Source organism: Ammospiza caudacuta, chromosome 5 (genome assembly GCF_027887145.1).
Source record: "Ammospiza caudacuta isolate bAmmCau1 chromosome 5, bAmmCau1.pri, whole genome shotgun sequence".
NCBI lineage: Eukaryota > Metazoa > Chordata > Aves > Passeriformes > Passerellidae > Ammospiza > Ammospiza caudacuta.
In genome coordinates, this window is record NC_080597.1 from 65,657,481 (window position 1) to 65,682,179 (window position 24,699).

A 24,699-nucleotide genomic window follows, 5' to 3' on the forward strand; every position below is an offset into this window, starting at 1 on the left:
AACTGCAAAGAAATTATAAAAAAAAAATCTAGAGGAGCATAAAAAATACCTTGGTACACAAGCAAAAGGCAGTTACTGAGAGGTATTTTTAGAGACAATGCTAGAAATTAAACTATTTGCAAGAAATCCTGAGACACTGATAGACACTGGTTTCTGAATATGCAGAGAAAAACCCCAACAATCAAACTGTTAGAAGTAGCTAAAAAAAATAAAACTTGAATGAAAAAGTTTTAAAAAGTAAAAGCATTAATGAGAGAATGAACCTGATTAACTAACAAGGATGTCCCATATTAACCTTTTATACTTGCCATACAGTTTTAGCTCTAAGCAAATTCATCTGGAGCTTTTCTGATCCCAGGTTTCAAGCACAGATGCCAAAGATAAGTGCATTGCTTACAACAGCAAAAACACAGAAAAGAATCTTTATCCCATAGCTAAAGCTGATTTCTTTGGAGGGGAAAGTAATCAAAAAAACCCAGCTAATCCATACTTAGTCAGCTGAGAAACTGAGAAGGGCTTTGGCTAAAAAGAAAACATTAATAACTAGAACTGGATGTGAATGCTTCTGCCATTTCAAGACTGTACTAAAGAAAGTCTGTTCAAAATCTGAAAGAAAAAAATTAACTCTTCATTAATAATGAAGAGTTTTGCTTGTCTAAGTGAAAATGAAATATTGATTGCAACTGGTGATTTTCTAAAAGGTTGTTCATAATAGTTGAAGAGTTAAAGTCATTAGAACTGGAAAATTTGACATGCATCAACCTTTTAAATGCACTTTTTTAGCAGTGATCACTAGAAGTTTTCATGCAAAGGCTGTTTTTGCAGAGATTCCCCCATCAAATTTAGTAACAGCCAACTACCAACTCCACATAACCTTGACAGAGATTTGATTTTGCTGGCAACAGATACAAGAAACATCCAGCCTTTGACTCTCCTGCTTTCAACAGAACCTAGAATAAGTTCCTTTATCTATTCTAGGAAGGAAGAAGAGTCTCCAGTGACAGAAGAGCAGCTCTCTCCAGGGAGAACAGCTACAAACAGTCCACATTCCACCAGCTGATGGTGCTTCAGAGGGACAACATCGATCCCCTGAAGCCTTTCTCTTCCCACTTCTCAAATGCAAAAGCAGCTCCTGTGGGATTCTTCCCGGTGGGAAGGTAACTTTTGTGAATCTGCAAGACTGAACAAAGTGTTTTTCCTAGATCTTCAATTAATAAATATTAAAATAAAAAGAATTCTTGTTTTGTTAGAGATTGGATGGTGTTGGCAGAAGGCATCAACACGAATAAAGGATGCAGGAGGAGGGCAGGAGGGACAGACGCACCCAAGGCACAGATTTACCAGAAAAGCCAAAAACAACCTTGAGGGAAATGGAACACTTTTCCACTGAGGAGCACTGTTTTGGGAGGATGACTTGCCAGATTTTGACTCTCTGAGTATCTCACTAATACAAAGTTTCCTATGGCTGAAGAAACTTCAGCAAGTTTCAAAACCACCAAAAGCTTGGCAGCACTACCCAAACACTAAACCTGACACTACAATACTGCACAGCAAACAACTGTTAAGCTTTGACCTATGGAAGTAATATGAAATATATTTCATAGAAACAACTGAATATGATTTATGTAACAAATGTTACAGATATGATATTAAATACAAGTGTGTAGATACAATTAAGAATACCAAGAAACATAAAGAGTTCATCGCTTCTGCAAAGTCCATAAAGATCCTGTTTCAAGTTTGTCTCTAACTCTTAACAAATAAAGGGGAATAAAAGGAAAATTAATTAAAAAAAAAAGATAAGGTACAACAGAGTGCACAAATATAAATAAATAAATATTTCAACAATGAAAAATTACCCCATACTAAGAAGCACAGACTGATAGCGTAAAATACATAACAAATAGCAATGGAGACAATACATATTTTATGGTTATGACAGATCAAACCTAAGGCAATTTATTTTCAAATATATACCCAGTGCTAGCTGATATGAATGTGAATAACTGAAGGTAAAAATAAGGAAAAAATGTATAGTTGAATTTGAGTTTGCTAAGGACCAACAGGGAAAAGGTTTTCTCCAGGTTTTTCAAGGAGGAGAACAAGGACAAAGCCTTTTACTGGAAATAGAACAGATGGTCAGCCTTGTGCAGCTTTAGCTATTTAAGAATTTACTGGTACTAGAGAAAAAAAGATTAAATAAAAGGGCACGGTGAAGCAAGATGTCCTTGGAAGGACAAAAGTCTGTTAAGTTTTATGGAAATAAATAGAGCTTGAAGAATAAAACCAAAGTCACATAACTTGAGAAACACTGCACAAAAAGAACAGTGAAAGGCCTACAAAGTTAACATTTAGCATCACTTTATCAGCCTAGCACTAAAGAAAGGATTAAACACAAGTGATCTTTACTTAAATCTAAGTAAAACCATGCTTTTCCTAATAGCACCTAAAGACTGACCTGTTTATGGTAAAATCAGTGACAAAAATCAACCTCTATAGGAACACAAAATATTTATCATTATTTGATTATAGACTGGAGGAAGCATGAAACTCCAAGGTATTTGAAGTGTGATGAAGATTGAATTCCTGCTCAGCTATCTATCTAGTATTTCTTATTGATAGGAAACTGGCAAAAATTCTTGGTTTAGTTCATTGTTCTAAAACTGTCATATGAAAAGTATTATAAGAAACTGAAATGTATTCACTAAATATACTTCATTATTATTATTAAGAATTCACTAAATTGCAGACAAAACTGAAAAATCCTTAGCAGTCCTGACCATACTCACCATGGGACCTGGCAGAACAAATGATGCAACACACAAAGCAAAGAAATCTCACAAGGAAACAATTCCTTTCCTAACTAAACTATCCAGGCTATCCTTTTACCTACTCATGATCTATTTTCTATCCCAATATTCAATTATATCCATTACTTGTAAAGGCTCTTTTTGATCAATTACTCTGCCCCAAAAAAGCCCAAACAACCAATCCACCTGGCTTGCCTGCTTTGGAGAAAGGAATTTGGGGGTGAGCTCACTGCTCTCTGCAGCTTCCTGGGGAGGGGAAGGGCACAAGGAGGTGCTGAGCTTTTCTCCCTGGTGTCCAGTGAAACCTTGCATGGGAATGGTTCTTTTTTAGGAAGGACTGTTTTACAGAGAGAGTGGTCAAACGCTGGAGCAGGGTTCCCAGAGAGGCTGGTGCCCCAAGCCTGTCAGAGATAAAGAGCCCCCAAACAAGACACTCCAACTCTTGTTGGACTGGATGGTCACTGTGGGACCCTTCCAACTGAAATAAGGCCTTCAGCAAACTGGTTGAGTAGGAAGTGTTCTCACATTTTAAGACTTGAAAGTCTGAATCTTCAAAGTGTTTTACCTTTAGAAAAATCCATAAAAATACCAGGGATGTTTGGTGCTCTTTAGGAAAAGATGAAGACTATCTAGTGCTGTCAGAATTGAAGTCTGAAAAATAGTTTCTTCAACAGTAAGAGTGTCCCAATGATTAAAAGCTGAACCTGGTTAGTTAAGGAAAATAATCATCATCTGTTGATGGAAAAAGCTACCTCCTATATTAAGAAACCTTTATTTAAACACTCTTCATACCCTATGAGTTTATTTAAGAAAAGGAAAAACAGTCTAGCAAGTTGAATTTAATTCTGTGGTTTAATGACTAACTCATAAGAATGTGTCTTGCATTCATTTTCCAGGAATGCTAATACAGAGCTCTTAGAAACACAAGAAGAGTTGTTAACAGTCCCTGAACACATCCTAGACACGGTCCCTGAAACATGCTGAGTGAGTGACTACAGTTAAAATCTTCAAGATCAGGGCCTGAGGAAATCTTTCTACATACAAAATATACAAAATCTTAGACAAAGTTCAGTGTTACTCAATTTCCTGCCATATCAATAATTAGAATTTGAGTTTCTCACTTTGGTGTTTGTGTGCTATAAAATGCACTGATATAAGGTACACCATAACTGATAGCTCTGAGTTACCCTGTCATATAAATTCCCAGCTTCCCAAGAAAAGGTTTATGAGCTGTTTCCATTTATGAAGGGAAAACTATTGGCATAATAGTTTGAGGATACTGAAATTATCACAAGCCTTGCCATTACCTCCCCAAATAAGTAATACATCAATGATAAGCTTCCTGATATAAAAATTAAATATAGCTAATCACTAATAGCAATAAATATAAGAGAGAACTACAGTAAGGGCACAACTGCATTTGATGTAGACTTAAGAATTTTCTCAGTCCTTTTATCCCATTTATATCTAAAAGATGACAGCTAGACTCAGTCTCACTTGTGCAAAGTCCAGTGAGATCTTGTGCCTTGCCCAACCACAAAAGGCTGACTTTGACAAGGGTCTTATTCAGCCACACTTATCAGGGCTACTCCTGAAGAGGAGGCAAAAACATCTGTGTGAAATCACCTCCTCTTCACTTCCCCTGTGAATATTTAGTCTTTAGAAAGGATAAGGGAAGAGCAAAAGAGACAGAGAGAAGGCAGAACCTACCTACTGTGATACTCCCTCTTTTGGTCTGAAGGTTGGTATTACCTATAATGAAAAGGGGAAAAATGTTAAAAACATATTATTGAAACATATTATTTATTTATTATTAATATTGTTGCTTTACAAACAGAAGTCTCAATATATATGGGTTGAAATTAAGTGATTCCAGACAAGATAGACATTGAGTGAATTCAAAGATACCACCTGGATTCGAGGGAGAAAAAAATGTAGAGAGGCATGTGCAAGGATAATGCACAATATTGCCTTACTTTACTTTGGGCAATTTTTTGTTAATTGCTATGATGCCTGCAACAGCACTAGAGATGATTTAAATTCAATTGCATGAATAACAGTTTCTGTTTTCCTCTTTTATATACCTATACCCCATCTCTGCTGGAGGGAATCTTATGTGTTACCTGTAAAGGCAATTTCCTGGACCCACTGAACATTTCCTACTCCCTCCAAACTTACTCTTTTTTAAGAGTACACAAAACTCTCACATTTTGTAAGAGTTTTGTGCATGATAACCCCTTGTCAACATTTCCATTGACTTCAGTTGGAGTATGTTGGACAAAGTGGAGAACATCAAACAAAGCGTGTAAGGCACAAAATGTAGAATGGTCTTCTACTGAACTTGCATCACTTTAAACAGGCACAAGTGTTCCACCCTTGAAATTTCAAAATACTTATTCTGCCCTTACAGCTACAACATTAGGAGAATCTGGAAGGACAACAGATGTACCTCCTAACAGAAGAGACATCTATCCTACTAACAGTCTAACTAAACTGTACAAACTTCTCCATTTCCATGCATAAATGTGTCACAGAAAATGCTCTAAATTAAAAACTAAACCACACCATGTCATCCCTGCCATTCTCTCATCCTCCCAAGAGAAAGGCAGAATGAAGACTAATGCTGACCACAGAAACTGAGGGCAGTTTAGCAATACACAGGAACCATAATTTTCAGATTTTCAGAAGAGGTTTTAAAAATTGCAGATGGATTAAGCTCTACCCTATCTTGTGTAATTACACAGTAGTAAACAACCATTAGGGCAGAGTGTATTCCACTGTATATGACCTGTATTTTTCTTAGTGGTTCATGGGCTGAAAGCTAGAAAAGCAGCCTATCATCAACAGTCTTAAATTCATCTTTTCAAGCACATACTGGACAAAATACTTAGGAGTTCTAAAAATCAGAGCAGAAACAAAAGCATTTTCCAATGACCTTGAAAGATGTTTGGCTTCACTCTTTGCTGTTTTTAAAATCCACGCTATAATTTTCCCATCCTTTCCCTCATTTTCTCATGGCTGGCACTTAGTTTGGTACAACCTACAAAAAGACCTGGGGTTTTGTCAGCCAGCAGCTCCCATGGAGCAGCTGAAGGTAGATCAAATTCTGTCAGCATACAGCCCCTGCGGCTGTTCTGCATTTTTCTGGGGGTTTTCTTACCTGTTTTCATAAGCAGACCCTTGAAAAATATGCAACATGTAGAAATCAAATTCCATTTAGCTACATACTCCTAGGGCAGAACCACCAATGCTGCACAATGTCAACACATTCTGTGAGGCTGCACTTAGAATATTGTGTCCAGTTCTGTGTTTTCAAGTCAAGAACGACACTGATGTCCTTGACTAAGGCCAGAGAAGGCTATTGAGAAGATCAGGGACCCAGACCAAGCTAAAGATGCCCTGAGAGCATGTTTGTTTTGGTTTAAAAGGAGAAGGCTGAGGAGTCTTCTTCTGGCCTTCAACTACCTAATGAGAGGTATAGAGAAAAAAAGACATTCTTCTCATGGTGGTGCAACAAGAAGTAGGAAGAAGTAGCAATAATGGATACAAGTTGTAATGGAAATTATGATTAAAAAGGTTTTTTCCCTGACAGAAAAATAATTCAGGAGTGAGTGGACCAAGATGTCCAGAAAGTTCATACAAACTCTGCATTTGAAAATACTCAAAGCTCAACTAGACAAGGCTTGAGCAAGCTTGGTCTAACTGAGCCTACTTTAAACATTAGTTGGGAAGGAATTTGACATCTAATCCAAATTTAAACTAGATTAAATAAATTAATAGCTAATGCAACTCAACCCAAGACTTTGGGACTGCTGCAAAGGGGGGTTTCCTGTTCCTCCCATGTGCCCCTTGGTAGAGAAGGCTCACTGTAATGGTATTGGCTCTTAGATAAAGAATAAAGTCCTCAGGAGCAAATTTCTTTTTCAGGTGTAAACTCAAAAGCTTAATAGCACCTGACACCTCTAATGCTGTTACAGAAGCTGATGAAAATTACCCAAAACAAACTCCTTTAAAACAATGCATGACTCCTTTGCCAGAGGAGCGTGAAGCAAATGAGCAGTTGTGGAAGTTTGAGCTCTCCCAGTGTCCTGATATTACAGCCTGAGTTTCAACCACAAAATGTGTCTCAGACAGGTTTGTAAAGTCTGTGCTGCCCTAACTTCAATTTTCCCAGTGCAAAAGCAATGAAATCCAGCTAAGTTTTGTGCATGATGCGCTGATTTGATGCCACCTATAGTGTTAGCTGTAGGGAAATGGTGACTTAACTGCCCAAGAAACAAACAATCTGTCCAGGTGTTTACAGACAAAACCATTGGAATTGAGGTACCTCAAGAGCAAAAATCAGAAGTGAAAGTCACCATTTTTTAATAGCAGAAATTTATATTAGGAGTTATCTTGTCTGCTAATACATGTTGGTATACTTTAAAAGCCTTGGCTATTAAACATGACTGGGGAACATGATATTGTACAGAAAATATTTTTTCTCAAAAAGTAGGGTAAAATTACCAAGCAAAAGTTAATGTGCAATTTTTAAAAAAACATACAGCTAAAATAACATTAGGTGTTCCAAGCCCATTTAGTAGAGCGGTCATAAAAATAATCCTGAAGTAACATAAGAAATGTCTGCATAATTTGGACACAATTCTATTTGTTTTCACATTGTTTTCCAGCTTAATGGCAACAGGCATTACTGAAGAAAGTAAGTTCTTAACTACAGCAGTTATGAGTTCATTTTTGTAACAAGAAAATAAAAATTAACTCTTGAATGTGCACAAAGACTGAACCTGCTCACAAACTGATTACTCCACAATATCACTATAAAAGTTAGAAAAAGCCAAATCAGTACAGCTTATTAGACAGAAGTTCCAGAAATAATACAAACCTACATGTTAGAAAAACACAATTACAAGAGAAAAAGCAGCTTATTTCTGTCAGTGCATGCTAAAATTAACTTTACCTAAAAGGTTTAGAAACCATTCTCACATTTAATATAAAGGGACAGAGGAGTTGCTCCTTCAAGGAAGAAAGAAGTAATTTCTCAAGCAAGATGACAACATAATTTCTTAGCAATTGTAGTAAATTCTTTTTAAGGGATATAGCTGAAAATCTGGAACTCTGACAGAGCTGAGTAATTTTCTTTGTGCATCTTCCAGTTTGTTTTACTCAATGTTAAATCACCACAAATGCATTATAGCACAGTCTGAATTCAGTGGGACTTTTGTTAAATCAGAAAACCACACCAGATTTGAACCTCAGCTGCTGCTTCAATAAAATACTCTGTAGTTTATTAGTTTTAGATCTAGGGGAAGGACACCAAAGGGTGGATGGTTTAGAGACTGCTAAGAAGTTCTAAGAACTTCTTCTAAAAACAGAAACTGTCACCACTCTTAACGTAAGATGCCAGCAAACACACAGGCCATTTCTAATAAAAACTTCTCATTATGACTCTCTCCAACAATAGTTCTTAGTAGGTGATCTGTCTAAGAGTTGATTTTCCTATGAAGAAAATAAAAGATGGGGAGAGGGGAAGAGAAGCCTGCTGACAACTTTCAGTATCGTTTTCATTGCTGAATTTTAGAATATTTTGATGTTCTTAGTATGTGTTACTATATGAAAGACATTTCTTTATTATAACATATGCTTTTTGCTATTAACAAGTGTGGTTATGAAACTGTTTTCAAAAATACAGTCTGCTAGGTGGCAAAAAATCAATTGCCTCTAAGAGAAATAGAACTGTTTTGCTTGCATACTGTGCACAGGTGATTTAGTGACAGTCTATGCATTGGTCCATTTGTTACTGTCAACATTACTGGACACCTTCAAAGCAGCTTCATTTGTGACAGACTTCCTTCTTACCATGAACACTTCCCAGCATAATATCACCAGATTCTGAAGAGAGAGATGCTGATTCTGCATAGAGATACTTAGTTTTCAGCGGCCCATCTTCAGTGGATATATTGATGGTTGTCCCCTGCAGCTTCTCTATATTTACACTCTAAGAGAAATAAACACAATCAACAATTTGTCATCACAGTTTGAAAAAGCAGTGGGAAGTAACACTGTTAAGACACAAAACAAATGGAAAGCAGTTGTTGGTGCAGGAAAAATGGAATCAGGTTCTTAGCTAAAGGCTACACAAGACAAAACAAAAAACCTCATCCAAGAGCTCTGACTCAAGAACTAATGATTCTTCACAACATTCCTGAGTTATTACATCCACAGTTCAGGTGAAGAACCCAAGTAGTCACAAACAGAGGAAAGAAAAGCTTAATTTAATTTTCAAAAATTAAACACTTCATTCTGAAAAGCAAAATGAATTATTAACTTTAATTACGAAGACTGAATCTTCATACAGCATTATGACAATTGGAGCATTGATGATCAATTTTCTGCCACCACAAATTGAAATATCCTCTGTCTTGTTACACACAGCTATTTATGAAGATTTTTAACTGGTTTACATTGTAGATATATCTTTGGTGAGGGTTTGCAAAAAAGCCCCACCCAGCTGCCCTTTTTCTCAGCATAATTTTCCTATTACCTTGGTTACTCAGGCTTCTATTCTTGGACTTAAGCCTCAAGGCATACAAAGCCTTGAAAAACCAGGGATAAGATCACCATTTCTACTTCTTAGCAATAGAAACAGAGAGAAAGGATAGAATGTGGAAAGTTGCACATTTGGGAAATAAAAGGTGACAGATGAGCTTATCTATGTAAAAGTGATGAGTCACATGATAAAACATCAATGTATTTGAACAAAACATAAAAATTCACATCCTTGTGCAGCAACCATATGAAACTGAATTCTGTTCTGTTCAGTTAAATTCAATTTATGATGGAAGAATGCAATAGCTCATACCTGAACCCCACTCAATTCGTTTCTATTTTGCTTATACAGACTTTCAGTGAATTGCACAAAATCCTCATTCATTATGTGAAACAATACATGGCTTTCTAGATCAAACTGTGCCTCACTCAAATTATTTTTACATCCTCCTTGTCATTTTAGCATTGCCATCTTGTGCAAATAAAGTTAATATAAAAAAATAAGTCTGTTAATCCTTCCAGTATAATACTATATAAAGAATAAGCTATGGATGAAGCAAGAGATATTCTGACAAATAACTACTAGTGTTACACAAACTCAGTGCTGCACTGTATCCCAAAAACTGAGCTGAAGAGGCTGCTTTAGTATGGGCTATTTGACAGCCAAATTACACTGTGGCCTTAGCCATCTATTCACACTGAACTACTAAATTATAAGATTACAGAATGGAACTACTGGGCTTGAGACTTTTCCCATGCTACAATACTGATTAGATCTCCAATAATTTAGCAAAATACATTAAACTTTAAGAAAATCAAAATGCTATGCATAGCCTATGGTAGAATTAGAGATATGTGCCAGTCAATGCCTACAATCACTGCAGGTGCTGCTGCTTAGAACTGTGCTACAGACAGAAACAAAATCCAGTAACAAAGGCACAACTTGTCACTACTGAACACAAACTTTTCATCTAATACTGCTTGCAACAAAACCCTAATAACCAGAGATCTTAAACACTAATTTACATTGCATCTGTCCTAGGGATGCTTCCCACTCCCCACCCTGCATGGCAAAGTGCAAACCTGCTGTGACACATGGTCACAGCAGCAAGGAAAGGGAAAGGCACTCTCATTTTAGGCTCTATGATCCCACCTGTTCTAAGAGTTAAATGATTTGCAAAGAACATTTCCCATTTGAAGGCCATCACTGATATCAGCACAATGAAAATAGTGCAAAGCACACTTGAAAGGGGAGGAAGAAAATAAAAATATCTGCATAGTTTGGATACAAACTGGCTGCCTTGTGGCATTCCTAACCAGGCAAAGGGAAATTCAAATAGCTACCTCTCTTCCTACAGAATGCAAGTTTTAATTCTATTTAGATATATTTATTTGTTTACAATAAAGCACTTAATTTTTAAATGATCTCACATACCAACTCTTTTACCAGCCTCAACTGCCTTTCTTAAAATTGCACAATTTTAAGAAAGTAATAAGAAGAGTTTCCTCAGCTCCAGATCAAAAGAAGTTACTGTAAACAATAAAACAAAAACTACCAATACAAAGAAGGTTTGTTTCAGAATAACCCAAATCAGGGTAAGGGCAGGGAGGAAGGGGAAGTCAGACTGCTCAAATATAAGAATAAAAAAGTATTTCAGATGGGGAAAGCATGGAAAAATAGGATTGCTTTTCAATGAAAATAAATATGCTTTCAATCCCAAATTCTTTAACTCTTGTGGAGTTTTGGCAGAACACAGATGTCTGGCTCGACAAAGCAAGTGTTATAGAAAAGTCTCCATGGCACAGATTAGCTAATAACGCCCCAGGCAAACCAATTTCTTTATTTTTGTCTATTGAACCACCAGATTGTCAGGAAAAAATTCCTTCCCTTGGGCATGGAGACTTGGGGGTTGCAGTTCCTGAAACTGACCTCAGGCTCAAGTCCCATTGGTCTCATCTGCACAAGTCAGACTGAGAAGGTTTTACACCTGAACACATTCTCAAGATAAAAACTGACATCTTGCTATGCTTACATAGGAAATACACAGCTCCTTCTCCACACATTCCTGCTCTTGGCCTTCCTTTTTCTGCTATCATTGCTCAAATGCTTTACTAGTGTCTTCTCCCACTTCTCCCCTTAAAAAATATTAATTTTCCAAGTGCTTAGTGCCTTTTACCACATCCTCTCCCTCCCCACCTCCAGGAGGGGGCTGGAAATGCTGACAGAGCCATAATTACATAATGATGACTGAATCTGATGGAAGAAACATCTCACACAAGCACACAGAGGAGACATAAGGCTGACTGATTAGTAACAGAAGTGGCCAGCTGAGAAACAAAATCTGTCCTTCCTAACCACACTACAAAATTTGTTAAGTGAGAAGTTCAATAACATAAGCCAAAATATTGTTCTGTAGCTGTGAATTCGTGCTAAAATGACTCACTTCACTCACGTTACTACAGCTTTACAGCTCTAAGATTGACTTCTTGTAATATTACATACTACATACAAATATTTATGATCACAAAGAAGCACTTCAATTTAATCTGTATGACATTTGTTTTATTGTTTCACAAGGGTGATGTTTCTGAAAAGAGCTAATTTTTTTAAAAGCATTTAAAGGCTCAAAGTAAAACAATTTTCTGAACTATATTTTCCCATACAGATACAATTATCACATTTATTACACAAAAGGCAGTCTAACACCCACTTCCAAAGAAGCACAGATAAATTAATGCTGACAGTTTTTGGAAAATCCAATGGCAAGTTGCTCAGTTTACAGCAGGGCATCAAGAACAGCTCACAGCAGGCTCTAGGTAAATGAACTGACCTGGGAACACACAAGGTGCACAGCAATGCCAAACAGCACTTCACAGAAGTGACTTTGGATGCCTGGAACTCACTAGTTTGGGCTCAAATCTACCCTGGCAAGGGAGGGTTACCCCATTCTCTGACTCTTCCCATTCCTGCTGGTTAAAGGTGCCTATGGACTCTGTCAGAGCACAGCCACAGCCACTCCCAGCCTTGGCTTGGCTCCACATGGTCACACAGCAACACCTCAGATCCAGGGAATCCTAATGCAGCCCATTTAGGTATTTTAATGGACATTACAATGCCTAAAACCAAGACTGGGTGTGAGAACTGCAGAGAGTTTAGCTCTACATTACTTTAAATAAAGGAGAATTGCCTCCTTATGTCAAGAAACAAAAGCAGCGTACAGTAGTTTGTGGTTAGTCTCATACTGCCATCTACTGAAAAAAACAAACTAGTTCTCAACAAAATTGTTCTGTTTGTGATTCTTCCTACTGCATCTCATAGCAAGATTACCTGTGATTACATTTCCTCAGCTGCAAAGAAGTCTGCAAAACCTTCTACTCCTCCATTCTTACATAAAACTACAAGTGTACAGCATCTACAAATATCAAGCCACTACCCACCAAAACTCCTGAGCCTTCTGCAGAGTCCAAATGCCTACATATTAGCCAAGGAGAAAGTTTAACAATGTCCTGAGGGGTCTATATAATTAAAGCTGATGGGTTGTATCAGTAGCATGACCTCTGTACTGATGGAATGATCACACACTTATTCTGCTTTCTGTGGAGCCTGTTTATCAATCCAAATCAAGCACAGGATAATATAAGTTAACAGACAAACATAAGAAACAGTGAAGTTACAATGAGAGTTATTTACATATTCTTTAGCACATTTTTTTAATTTAGTCCTTTTACAACAAATGAGGAGAATAAGCTATTGAAGAGAAAGTTTTACTTCCTACTTACCCCCTTTTCTGTTGCACAAATATCTGTATTGCCATAAAGTGTTCCAAGACCAATTACTTTACCACCATTTGTCCTTATATCAATTTTATGGCTCTGAAAAAAGTTAAAAAATCATACAGTTAGGATAACTGGTTCTCTAGTTATGGTTATCTTGTTTTTCAAGTTGTACCACATTAACCATTGGAAGCCTCAGTCCTGCAAAAAGAACCAGATTCTACAGTGTTTTACTGCACACAAATTCTAATTAAAATTGTTTTGCATAAGGTAAATCTCCAGTTAACAAATTAGCCAGATTAGAAGCAAACACTGCTCTATAACCCTTATAGCTTCCAGCTGTTGCTGCATACACAAGAAAAAAAAAGTACAGAAATACACATAAAACAATCTCAAAAACAAAACCAAAGCCACCAGCTCTTGTGAATAAAATATAGCCATCTGTAAAAGAGAAAAAAACTTTAAAAATTAGATTTAAATAGATAGTTCTCTCCTTCTACAGTAACATGATGAATTAAATGTTTCAATCTGCCATCACACTCCTTTGAAGCAGGTACACCATACTTGTTATCAGAATAATGATTAAACAGCAAGTTCTCCAAATATGTACCTTGAGGAGAATATGGGAACTTGCAAGATTGGAAAAACCAGTGTATAGCAAGGGCTCACCAGTGTGGCCTCTGATAGATCAGTAAAATAAAACCACAACATAGACACTAATTTTCCCCATCCCAAATTATTAGAATATCTTCCTAAGAAAAAACCAACCAGGCTTTCAGAGGTAAGTATTTCTAGAGACACCTAACAGACAGAAGGATTTGCTGAGAGAAGAAACCAGTTACAGTGGTGAAGCAGCTTTTTCACTAAGAGGAAGTATTCCACCAGCTGAAAGAAAAAAAGCAATAATTTTTCATAGCAAAAATTGGCTAAGCAAGGGAGAAAGGTTTGAATAAGGAAGCGGCAAAAGGCTGTCAAGACCTTAACAGACGTCAGAGGAAAACCAGAAAAATTTGTTCAGAAGAAGAGAAGGACACAGGTGCAGGATGAATCAGGCTCTGACAAGGGGTGTGCTGAGGAAGCGCAGCAGGTCTTCTGCCAGTGTGAGAGAGATGCCTGGAAATTCTTGTTATCATCAGCACAGTCAAGAAGTAATTGAGGAACATGGAAACATAATTAAAGGGTCTCCCTGGTGGCATTGTCATCATAAGAAGCACCACAAAAATTTTAAAAGAAGTACTGCTTTCTCAATAAAGAATTTGTGAATAATTCATACTCTGAAGAAGACCAAAATGCCATAACTGCATTTTGGAATTACTGTTGCCATTAGTTGACCTAGAGACTTGAAAGGGATAGGGTGAATTGGACTTCAGCCAATTAAAAAACAATCACCATCCAAACAAAACAAAACAAAATTCAATAAAACCACCCTCAACAAATCTCACTGGCTGGGTAATGTCCACCACAGCAAAACTGCCAGAAAAAATCCATTAATAAGCCTCATAGAGACTCCTCCTTTCTGTTCAATTACTGGTATGCATGATTAAGCAAAGTAGAGCTCAAATCCTTAAGTCTTTTGTAAAGGCACTCTAGATTGCATATAAAAAAGCTTTGTATATCAAAAAGCTTTTTTAAATTACAATTTATACTAACAACTTCTTGCAAGTTAAGAAAATGAGCAGTTGTGAAGCTGTTTGCTGGTGCTCTTGAATAATCCCTGCATGATCAGATTTTTTCATTTGAAGTAATTTATCAACAATCTTTTCTCTCTCCTGTAAAGAAAGGCTCTCCTGCTTTGTTAGTTAATGAGGTTTGTTAATAACAGCAAACCAACATTAAAAGAGCTTTAATCCATCCAGGGGAGGGCACTATCCCTTCAGTTTGCTCAGTAAAGCAAATTCCCAGAAAGGGAATCAGCTCTTATGCTTCACTACAGCATCTGATCCATAACACTTTTAGTAGTTTTGGAAAAACCCTGAAGGCTGATACTTCTGTTTCTCCCAAATAATTCTGCTTCTCTGATAATACTGAATATAATTCCTGAAGCTTTATCAGAAAAAAATAGTTCAGTCACCTTACTAGAACAATAGTACTTAAAAACAAGATTAGACTAAAATCCAGCTCTTTTTTGTGAAATATATTTCACAAAATATTTTTTGTGAAAAATATTTCACATCTTGGATTGCATTTGAGACACGCTTCCCAGAAGTTGGTGTCTTTCCTCAAAACCTTCTTTTTCCATGACACCACAAAAAATTCTTGATGTGATGGCATGCCATGATTACTGCCATTATTACTGCCCAAAACCACCTTGTTTTCTCATGCTATGCAGTTTCTCATTGTTGTCATTACTACATAACAGAATAATTTTTAATGAAAATTTTAGGTGGGCATCACATAGTGCTATTAACTTCTGTTAGATTTTAGGTATCTTTAGAAGAGTAAAATTACAATTACACAGAATCTGGAAGCTTTAAGTTGGCTACAGTTTCCCAGTTGTAGAGCACACCTAGCTCTATTGTATATTACACCCCTCCCTAAGCTCAGTCTTCCCTACATCTGTTATAAAATCCTCTCTTACCAAATACAGAAAAATGTTAAAAATTTTCTCATCTCAAAACAAATTGACCCTTCTTTTGAATTTATACCAATTCCTGCAGATTCAATCCCAAACAATCAAGTGAATTTGATTCCAAATAGCATCTAAGTCAGATAAACTGTGATTAATTTTACAACAGCTTAAGTCAGCAAACTTGAAGCCTTAAGACTGAAAAAACAACCTCATGCCTATGATACATACAGTATATATCAGCTATATTTCAGTCAGGTATTTTGGACATGTAATGAGTAACTTCTGATTGAAAATTAACTTAAAGGGACTGTCAATAGCCCTGATATACCAATTATTAAAAAACAAAAAAAAATACACATTAAAAAAAATCAGCAGCAACTTGCAAAGTCTTGATTGAGCAGGCACAACTCTTAAGCTACTAGACAGGAAACCCCAGTCTATTTCTTTTTCCTTTTGAGGGGTAGGGAAGACAGGAATCAGGCTCACTGCTGTCACTGCTCCTGCTGCCTTTGGCTATCACAGACACATGGACTTCTGACTCCTCCTTATTCACTGGTTTTGACTTTTGTGCTGCAATTGTATGCAATAATTCAAGGTGAGGTGCTGTGCACAGAGCAACATGAGTGCTGCAATGAGAATACCAGAGTACTTCTCATCTCCAGAACTGGTATTTAAGCTTTAACACTATATCCCACCACACAATCCCTTCTCAAAGAGTGAGGGAGGTTCTTTGTACCTTTATTGACTGCAAGACACTTGTCCCCTTCTCTGTTTCTATTTTGCAGTTATCACATTCTATTTTCTGAATCTTCACGCAGCCAGTCCCTGATGTTTTGATATCCAAATCTAGAATTAAAAAAGTGTTTTATTAGCAACAGAAAGAAAAAAAGTCAGATATCTTTAACATAGTATTTGATCATGTTACACACTGTAAGAGCCTGAATGAGGGATGTGGGACCCCAGGCAGCTCTCCAAAATGCAGTTTATTCCATCCAAGAGTTACAGCAGTCCAGGGTTGTGGGTGGCAGAGCCTGTGCCTACAGCTGTCAGCTCCAGCTGCAGGCAGGGCTGGACACCCTTAGTTTGGGTTACAATGCATTATAGACTTTGCTCTGCTGAGCATCTTAATAGAGTAGAACCAATCTATACCTTAACTTATCTATAGCCTATCATAACTACTATAATTACCATGTTCATGTTACTATTCTCCAATCACTAAAAGTTAGTACATTACAGTTTAAGCTAGAAGTTGTTTTTCAGTTTTCTTGTAGTGGAAAATTCTGAGACCTTTTTCTACTTGCAACTTTGCTGACTTGTTTGCCTGTGCTATCTTTATGCTTGGTAAAAACATCTTCTTTGGGGTAGGTTTATCCTTTGCTCTGAGCCATAAAAACCCCTTCTAACTAACACACCCTTTGCCTCCTTAGTTATCCAGTAAGACTGGCTCAGCAATTCTTTTCTTCTATATCAAAACTTCATTTCTATTCCTTCATCAGACTCAACATTTAAAAATCTTTCTGCTAAGCATACATACCTGTGAGACTTTCTTGTCAAACTTTCATCCAGGAAGGATGAAACAACAGAGTAACCAAACACAGTAAGGAAAAAGAGCAACTTCTTTGTTACTAAAAACCTGCTTGCTGTGTCTGACCATGCACTTTGAACAGCCTGAGTAGTCACTATCAACTATGAACACTGAAAGTTTAGCAAGCCAGAGTCTGAGATACCCAACTCCAAGAGAGAACATTAAGAAAAAGAAGAATGACTGTAACCTGTGGCAAGGAATCCGCAGGGTGTGAACCTTTAGTGAAGTCTCATCTTTTTCTTTTTAACTCCACCTCCATCTCCTATCTACCTTAGCCACCAATTCCATTAGAAATTCTCCTTAGACACTTGGGCACCCTGACACCCTCTTTGGGGTAGAAGGTTGGCAGGTGTCTGAGGCCACATGTAGAATAATAAGGTTCAACAGCACAAATACACAGGCCTTGCTGCTCCACCAGCCAAAGCCAGGCAGAAAGTGTTGGTGTGCATCATTCACCCCAGCCTCTGCAAAGCCTGACGTTGCCCTGGCATGAAGAAACACGTTTGCCTCTAGTCTGAGTCACCTCACCTTGCTACTGTTGCTTGCTACTGTTCATAGACTGCCACAAAGAAAAATCAGCAGGTCTTGTAGATAAGATGCAGGGGCAGGAAAAGCAATTTTCTGCTATTTGTCTCACCCTTGGGTTTAAGGAATGGAAAGAAGTTTTGAGAATGTACAGTCCGGGGATTCTGTCTATATTAATAATAATTTCTATTAATAATTTGTATAAATTACCACTATAGTGGCTGGCAAAAGGTAAAGGCAGGAGAGGAAAGAAGTGATTTAGTTCTTCTAAGGATAAAAGGTAAAAAGAAGAAAGTGTTTGCTGCAAGACACAAGAGAAGAACTAAGATCTGACAGGATCAGATAGTGAGCCCCATTACTCCCTAAAGGAAAGGAGATTATTTGGTAAAGAAACCTTCATTTAAGCAAATGTGAAAGTCTTCCCTTCACTGCCACTGCCTGCTAAGGTTATCAGAAAGATGGAAAGAATAATCAGCATGTTCAAAACAAGCTCTGCCCCAAGGAGATTCCCAAGTCAGACCTGTGAGCCAGCAGAGCCTGAAGATCAACACTGTCACACTGCTGCCCAGGACAGCAGTGTCCTCCTGTCCTGCCCCTGGCACCACGACAACAGTGAGCTTGCAGACCATGAACATGAGAGACTGAGAGCTCCTATTAACAACAAGTGGAAGTTTTGTCACCTGACAAACTAGGAGAATCCAAGAGACAGAGCTGAAACACAACACCTTTGCAGCAAGCATCATCCTCATGGCTGCAGTAAGCCAAGGTTAAATTTGGTGAAGGATGTGGACCACATTCAGAGGTTAACAATTCCTTAAGAAAAAAGGCTATAAGAGGTAAACTGGAAAGCAATGTTGGTTTTGAACAAGCTGTCTTGCCCAGACTGCTCAATTCACCCACTGGACAACTGCACAGTGCTTGGGAAGGTCTACAACCAAGACTTATGCTATTTTGTCTCTGAGAAGAGAGTCCCAGAACCCAGTTTGCTTGTGCAAATCTTCAAATTAAATCAGCTTGAAACCCTCCTGCTCTTACAACGGACAAGGAAAAGGCTTGAGAGTGCTCAGTTTAGTCATGATACAAACACACTGAGACTTTTACAAGAATAAGCTTAACAAAAAATCTTCTGATCCTGTAGACTGTGTTATTGCTATCATCTGAAAAGGTGGCTAGCTATGAAAGATGGGTGCTAAAAGAGGACCCAGAAATCTGAAAATTCATAAACAAGTCATTAAGAAACACCAGGGACTTCTGGAATACACTTTGTGCCTTATCCTCTGCAGTCACACCAGTTTGGTAGCCTTGATATAATAAAAATTAGTGGACAAGGAATTGAGCCTCTCTTTTTCCTTCTGAGTTCCCAAACCAAGGATAAACAACTCCATAAAGCAACAGACTGAAAGCTGGATAATATTGCCAATGAAATTTTAACAAGGAGGAACAAGATCCAATCTGTTTCAGTGCCAAAACTCCAAAAATAGCCAGTTTGATTCCTCCCTAGCAAAGACAAGGGCTAAAGCCAACTTTAGCCACATAAACCACAAAGAATGCATGAAAATCTTTGTGGTGTAAAAGACTTGTATCAGAAATTAAGATATTTAGGAAAACTGAAACCCTTTGGTAACAGAATGTAGTCAGAGGTACCCCAGGGTATTTAAGCACCCCAGTTATTAAGCTGCCTTAAGCTATAATACTTGAAATAGAGTGGATAATTATTTCTTTTCAGATGACTCAGCAGCCCTAGAATTATCTCAAATTATGGTTATGCAAGCCCTCAGTACAGTTTACTTCTGCATACTCATGCAGTCAATGTACAGTAACCAGAAATCAAAGGGCTGGTTTCAGGTTCAATTAACACATGCCAAAATAAATAAGCTTAATTAAACAGAAATACGTTGACATCCACCATCAATGAAGGTTAGATGTATCAGAGAAGATTATCAGATCATGTATGATACTGAAATCCTATAGGACTCAAAACCAGACACAAGGACAAACAGAGGATCTTCTGGTCCTACTAAGCTGCTTAGAGGTTGCCTTTGGTTTGAAATGCACATTTAAGCTCAGCTTCTTCCACACATGCTCTTCCTTCAGGCTCTAAGGAGCTTTAGGTAACTTGCAGCTTCCTGGATAAGCTCCAAGCTAAATTGTGAAAGCTGTTATGAAATGCCTTAACTTCCAAAGTGAAGAAAACAAGAAAACACTGAAAAGAGATTCCCATCAACCTCTCAACTTCCTGCAGCTGAGAGAGCTCAGGCAGAACCACCTGAGCAGAACAGAGCTAACATTTTCCTCATGCATCCAAGGAAAGGCAGAGAAAAGCCACAGTGCTTGCATAGCAACAACAGTTCCTTTCTGGTTTGAGATGTGTTTTTACAAGGGATAAGATCTTTTGTTTACGCAATGAAATTTAATGGATAATTCTTTTCTAAATAAATAAACAGAGCTACTCAAGCACAAACTAATACTCAGAAGATAAAAAAAAAAAAAAACCCACGGACTAGAGCTGAAAGGCCACTTAAAAGTAGAATCTCAGCGCAAGCAAAAATTCCACTTCACTGAGTAGAAACTTAAAACACCCAAACCCCATACCTTTACATTTTTGTAAATATATCACTAGATGCACCTGGATGACAGCACGAACAACAGTAACATCCTGCTAATTATGGGGTGACAAAGAGGCACTTGTGGAAGGACATTACAGTCCACAGATTGTCCAGGGAACCTGAATTGCATGAACTTACCACAAACCCAAGTGGAACAGCTTAGAAACCCACAAAAAAAGAAAACTTGTTTCAAGAAGAAAACCTCTAAGACTGTCTGCAGTGCTGGCTGACATTCAGAATATAGTAAGAATCTCAAAGACAGGACAAAAACAAAATTATTGTCTTCTAGCAATCAGGATTGACTACCAAGACTTTCAGGAGGATTCCTCACATTGAAACCCTTTATGAAGGCTGAAATTCTTCACATCTTAACACAATGAATTCTGCACCTTGAGAATAACCAGCTCTGGAGTGACTTGTAATAGTCACTCAGAGATCCTGGAGAAACTGAAATAGTAAAGGACTAATAACCAGACACACCTGAGAATTGAAGGGTAATAAGTGAGACACTGGGTTTGTTTGAGGCTCAGTAATTATGGGATGGACTCTGTGAATGTGCTACAGACAAGCCAAGGCAATCTTTGTGCTTGTCAAGCAAGGGAAGGAAAAAAAATAAAAAGAAGAGCTGTAAGACAGCAACTGAAAATTCTCAGGTAAGAGTCAAGGCTACAAGACTCTTAGAGAAGACAGTCCAGCTAGAGTTCAATGAATAAAGAGGTAACAGCTGATCTGTTTAAGAGAACCAACTTGGATTGTCAAATGCCTTTAACAATACCCTTAGTTCCATATTGTCTTTCAGCTATAAGCTGTGCACCACCTTCAACACTACAAGAAGCTGGAAATCAGCACAAATACCAAAGTTGAAAACTTATATCAATGGCACCACATTATTCAGACTACCTAAAAACTCACTGATAAATTGCAGGAGGACCTTGGAATACCACATACTAAAATGATAAAGTAGCAGGAAATTAATTTGTGGGACTGATAAGAGTTTACTAGGAAGCTTTCACCCTGAAACTGTTTCCATGTATAAAGGGACCCTCAGCAGAGATCCACTGAGGGGTTAAGCTGTATCAGGCTCTGAAAATCCTCTGATGAAAACAACTGACAGTTAAGAGAATGCTTAGATGAAATATCATTTACATTTGTTCTTACCCTTGATGATGAAATATCATTTATATTTGCTCTGTTCTTACCCATCCCTGAGCATCTGTTTATGACCAGAGACAGGGCAGTGGCTGCTGGAGTCATGGCAGGAATCAGCACAGGCATTCTGACAGAGCAAAGCACACTGAGGGCAGCAAGGGTTATATGCAGATTACATGCACAAATATTCTGTATTTAATTACAAAGTATTTGTGCACTTATTAGTTGCTAGGAAACAAAACAGACCCTAAGTTGTGATAAATATATTTAAGAAACAGCCCTTCAGTTTTAAGCAGCACTTTAAAGGAATTAAATTATAGGGATGAGTAAGACTGGAAAATGTGAGAATGATGTGATGTCAAACCCATAGGACTTCTCCATTTTTGAATTATATACAGTTCAGGTCCTTCTAAATGAAAATTAGAAAAAAAAAAAAAGCACATTGCAGAATTTTGCCTAAGACACAGGGTGGGAAAAAAAAAGTAAAGTAAGATAAAAGGTGCAGAATGTCTTTGCTATATGTAACATCATATTCTATAAAAGTCATAGATTACATGAATGAAGTGTAAGTAGGGTGGAATTATTCATCATTTCTCCTATCACAACTGCAGCAGGGCTTTAAATAAAATAATGCATCAGTCTTCAATAACTTTAAGAAAGCAACAGATGAGGTGCATTGTACATCAAAAGTTTTTCCAGCAGGATGAAACATTCTGTACAGTATAGAAAATTGCCCAAATGTATAGGAAAAAACCAAAAACACATTAGCGACTGAACACAGATCTCTGAGTTTGTACTCCCTAAACTCAGGGCCACTGCCAGAACTTCACTGTCAGTTCAGCAGAGATGTTTATTGGCTTCAGCCACTACAGCTGCTCTCCCAAACCGTGTTCCATACAAGAAACCCTGCACAGATTATAGCCCTGTGCCCAAAAAGATAATGCAACGTTTGTACTGGACAAGGGAGCCCTTCTTTATTTCATCTGTGCCGTTACCTCCCGGGCTCTTTTGATCTTGCGGAGACCCACTCCACACACAAACCCTGCCGGAGCTGCTGGATGCTGCAGCCCTGCCGGAGCAGCCCCAGGAGGGCAGGGATGCCCGGGATGCTGTCCCGGGGCCGGGTCTCTCTGGGGCAGCCCCAGGAGGGCAGGGATGCCCGGGATGCTGTCCCGGGGTCTCTCTGGGGCAGCCCCAGGAGGGCAGGGATGCCCGGGATGCTGCCCTGGGGTCTCTCTGGGGCAGCCCCAGGAGGGCAGGGATGCCCGGGATGCTGCCCTGGGGTCTCTCTGGGGCAGCCCCAGGAGGGCAGGGATGCCCGGGATGCTGCCCTGGGGTCTCTCTGGAGCAGCCGCTGCCAAGCCCAGATGTCAGCGAGCGCTCGAGTGCCCCTGACCAGCTCAGGTTCCAGCACAAACCACTCTTACCGAAAGGGTCACCGACAAACCGCGCAGCCCAACACGCAGGAAGCGCCGGAGCTCAGGACACACAGCGGGGCGTTCGGAACTACCGAGGGCCCGATGCCGATTCCCAACGCCGCCTTCCAGCCCAGCCCAGCTGCCGGTGGGACCCCCGCGATGCGTGCGCTCTCCCGGCCCTCACCGAACATCACCGGCGTCCGGATGTCCACGGCGGTCTTGCTGTCCACGCCGTCCGCCACGATCGCCACCTGCCCCAGCGCCTCGTCGTGCTCCACCCGCACCGGGTCCCGCTCTCGCTCCCGCCCGGGGCTGCCGCCGCTCACGGCCACCAGCACCCGGTCCGCGCCCGGGCAGCGCTGCGGGTCCAGCGGGCGGACGCTCACCTGGCACGGCAGCCGCACCCGCAGCCGCCCCCGCGGGCTCACCGACAGCGCCCACTCCCGCGCCGGGCCGGGGCCGCTGCGACCGCGGCGAGGCACGGGCGGCGCCCACTGCCCGCCCGCCGCTCGCACAGCCAGGGCCGCCCAGCGCGGGGGCAGCGCCCTCATTGCCACCGGCAGGGTGAGAGCGCCCGGGAGCCGCGTGCAGGAGCGCCCGGAACAGACGGGACCGGACCTGACGGGACCGAACCGGACGGGGCGAGGCCGCTCCCGGCGGGCGGCCGTGACCCCCGCCCGGTCACGTGACAGAGCTACACGCGGGGAGCGGCACCGGCACGGCCGGTAAACAGGGGGCGGCTCGGCCGCGGAGCCTCCTGGGAGCCGTAGTTCTACAACGCGCGGAAGGAACTACAGCCATGCCCACGGGTCTATCGGAGAGCGGGGAGGGCGGGGCATTGCCGAGAGCTTGCTGTTATTGGGCGGCGGGGCGGACGCTGCAGCCAATCAGGAGCGGGAGCGGCTGAGGCGGGCGGGAGGCGATGCGTGGGTCGCCATAGTGACGGGGACGCCGCTCGGCCGGGAGGGAGCCGGGGGAACCGGGACCGGGGCGGGGACCGGGGTCAAGAGAGGCAAAGGAGCGGCTCCGACGTCGAGGCGGGAAGTAAGTCAAGCGGCGCCGCCACATCCTTGTTTGAGGAGTCCCTGAGAGTCAGGAGTGCGACCCCCGGGCGGGCCCGTGCCGTGAGGAGCCGGGGTACCGCGGGCAGCCCGCCCCTCAGTGCCCCTCAGCTACAGCCGGCCTGCCTGTGCTGAAATGTCCCCGGCCAGCCGGTATAGAAACAGTTTGGCAGATGTGTTGGAAAAACACAGTTATTTGTTGTTGGTTTTTTTGAAGTGATAGCACAAAGCACCAGACTCGCTCTCTGTCAGTAAGTTTTGGTCAATATGTTAGGTGTTGTACTGCTTTGTAGCAGTTCTGAAGCCAAGCAAATAAATATTTTCCTGAGGTCTCCACAAATAAGCCTTAAGACAATTGTCCTTACAGGGTTTACAAATAAGTAGGGAACCACTTGAGTGAGTTTAAAAGACTCTTCTGGACTTCATACCCCACATTATCATCACATAACAATTTTTAAAAAATGAGATGGGGCATGTGGGCAATAGATGATGTACAGTCAGGGGCTGAATTCTAGTAATAGTTGTTGTTTACTGCCAGTAATGAGAGAGAAAAATGTACAGAAAGCTGCATTGTCTTAGCAAGATTGCAACAAAGTAATAACGAAATCTGGGCCTGTTACTTAATTCCTGTCTCCCTTTTGCATTCCATGTGTTTC

General features: G+C 40.0%; 1 protein-coding gene across 2 annotated transcripts in view; it reads right to left on the reverse strand.

Annotated features, from left to right (window-relative positions):
* The window catches only part of FAM185A (family with sequence similarity 185 member A), a 40,201-nt gene extending 16,668 nt beyond the window's left edge, over positions 1–23,533 (reverse strand). For both annotated transcript variants that reach the window (XM_058804777.1, XM_058804776.1), the window contains exons 1-5: positions 23,167–23,533; positions 16,436–16,545; positions 13,137–13,229; positions 8,667–8,805; positions 4,521–4,562 (exon numbers count right to left, since the gene is read on the reverse strand). In XM_058804777.1, the coding sequence (XP_058660760.1) occupies positions 4,521–4,562; positions 8,667–8,805; positions 13,137–13,229; positions 16,436–16,545; positions 23,167–23,533 (751 nt within the window). The remainder of the gene's footprint in view (positions 1–4,520; positions 4,563–8,666; positions 8,806–13,136; positions 13,230–16,435; positions 16,546–23,166) is intronic.
* Positions 23,534–24,699: the final 1,166 nt, after the last annotated feature.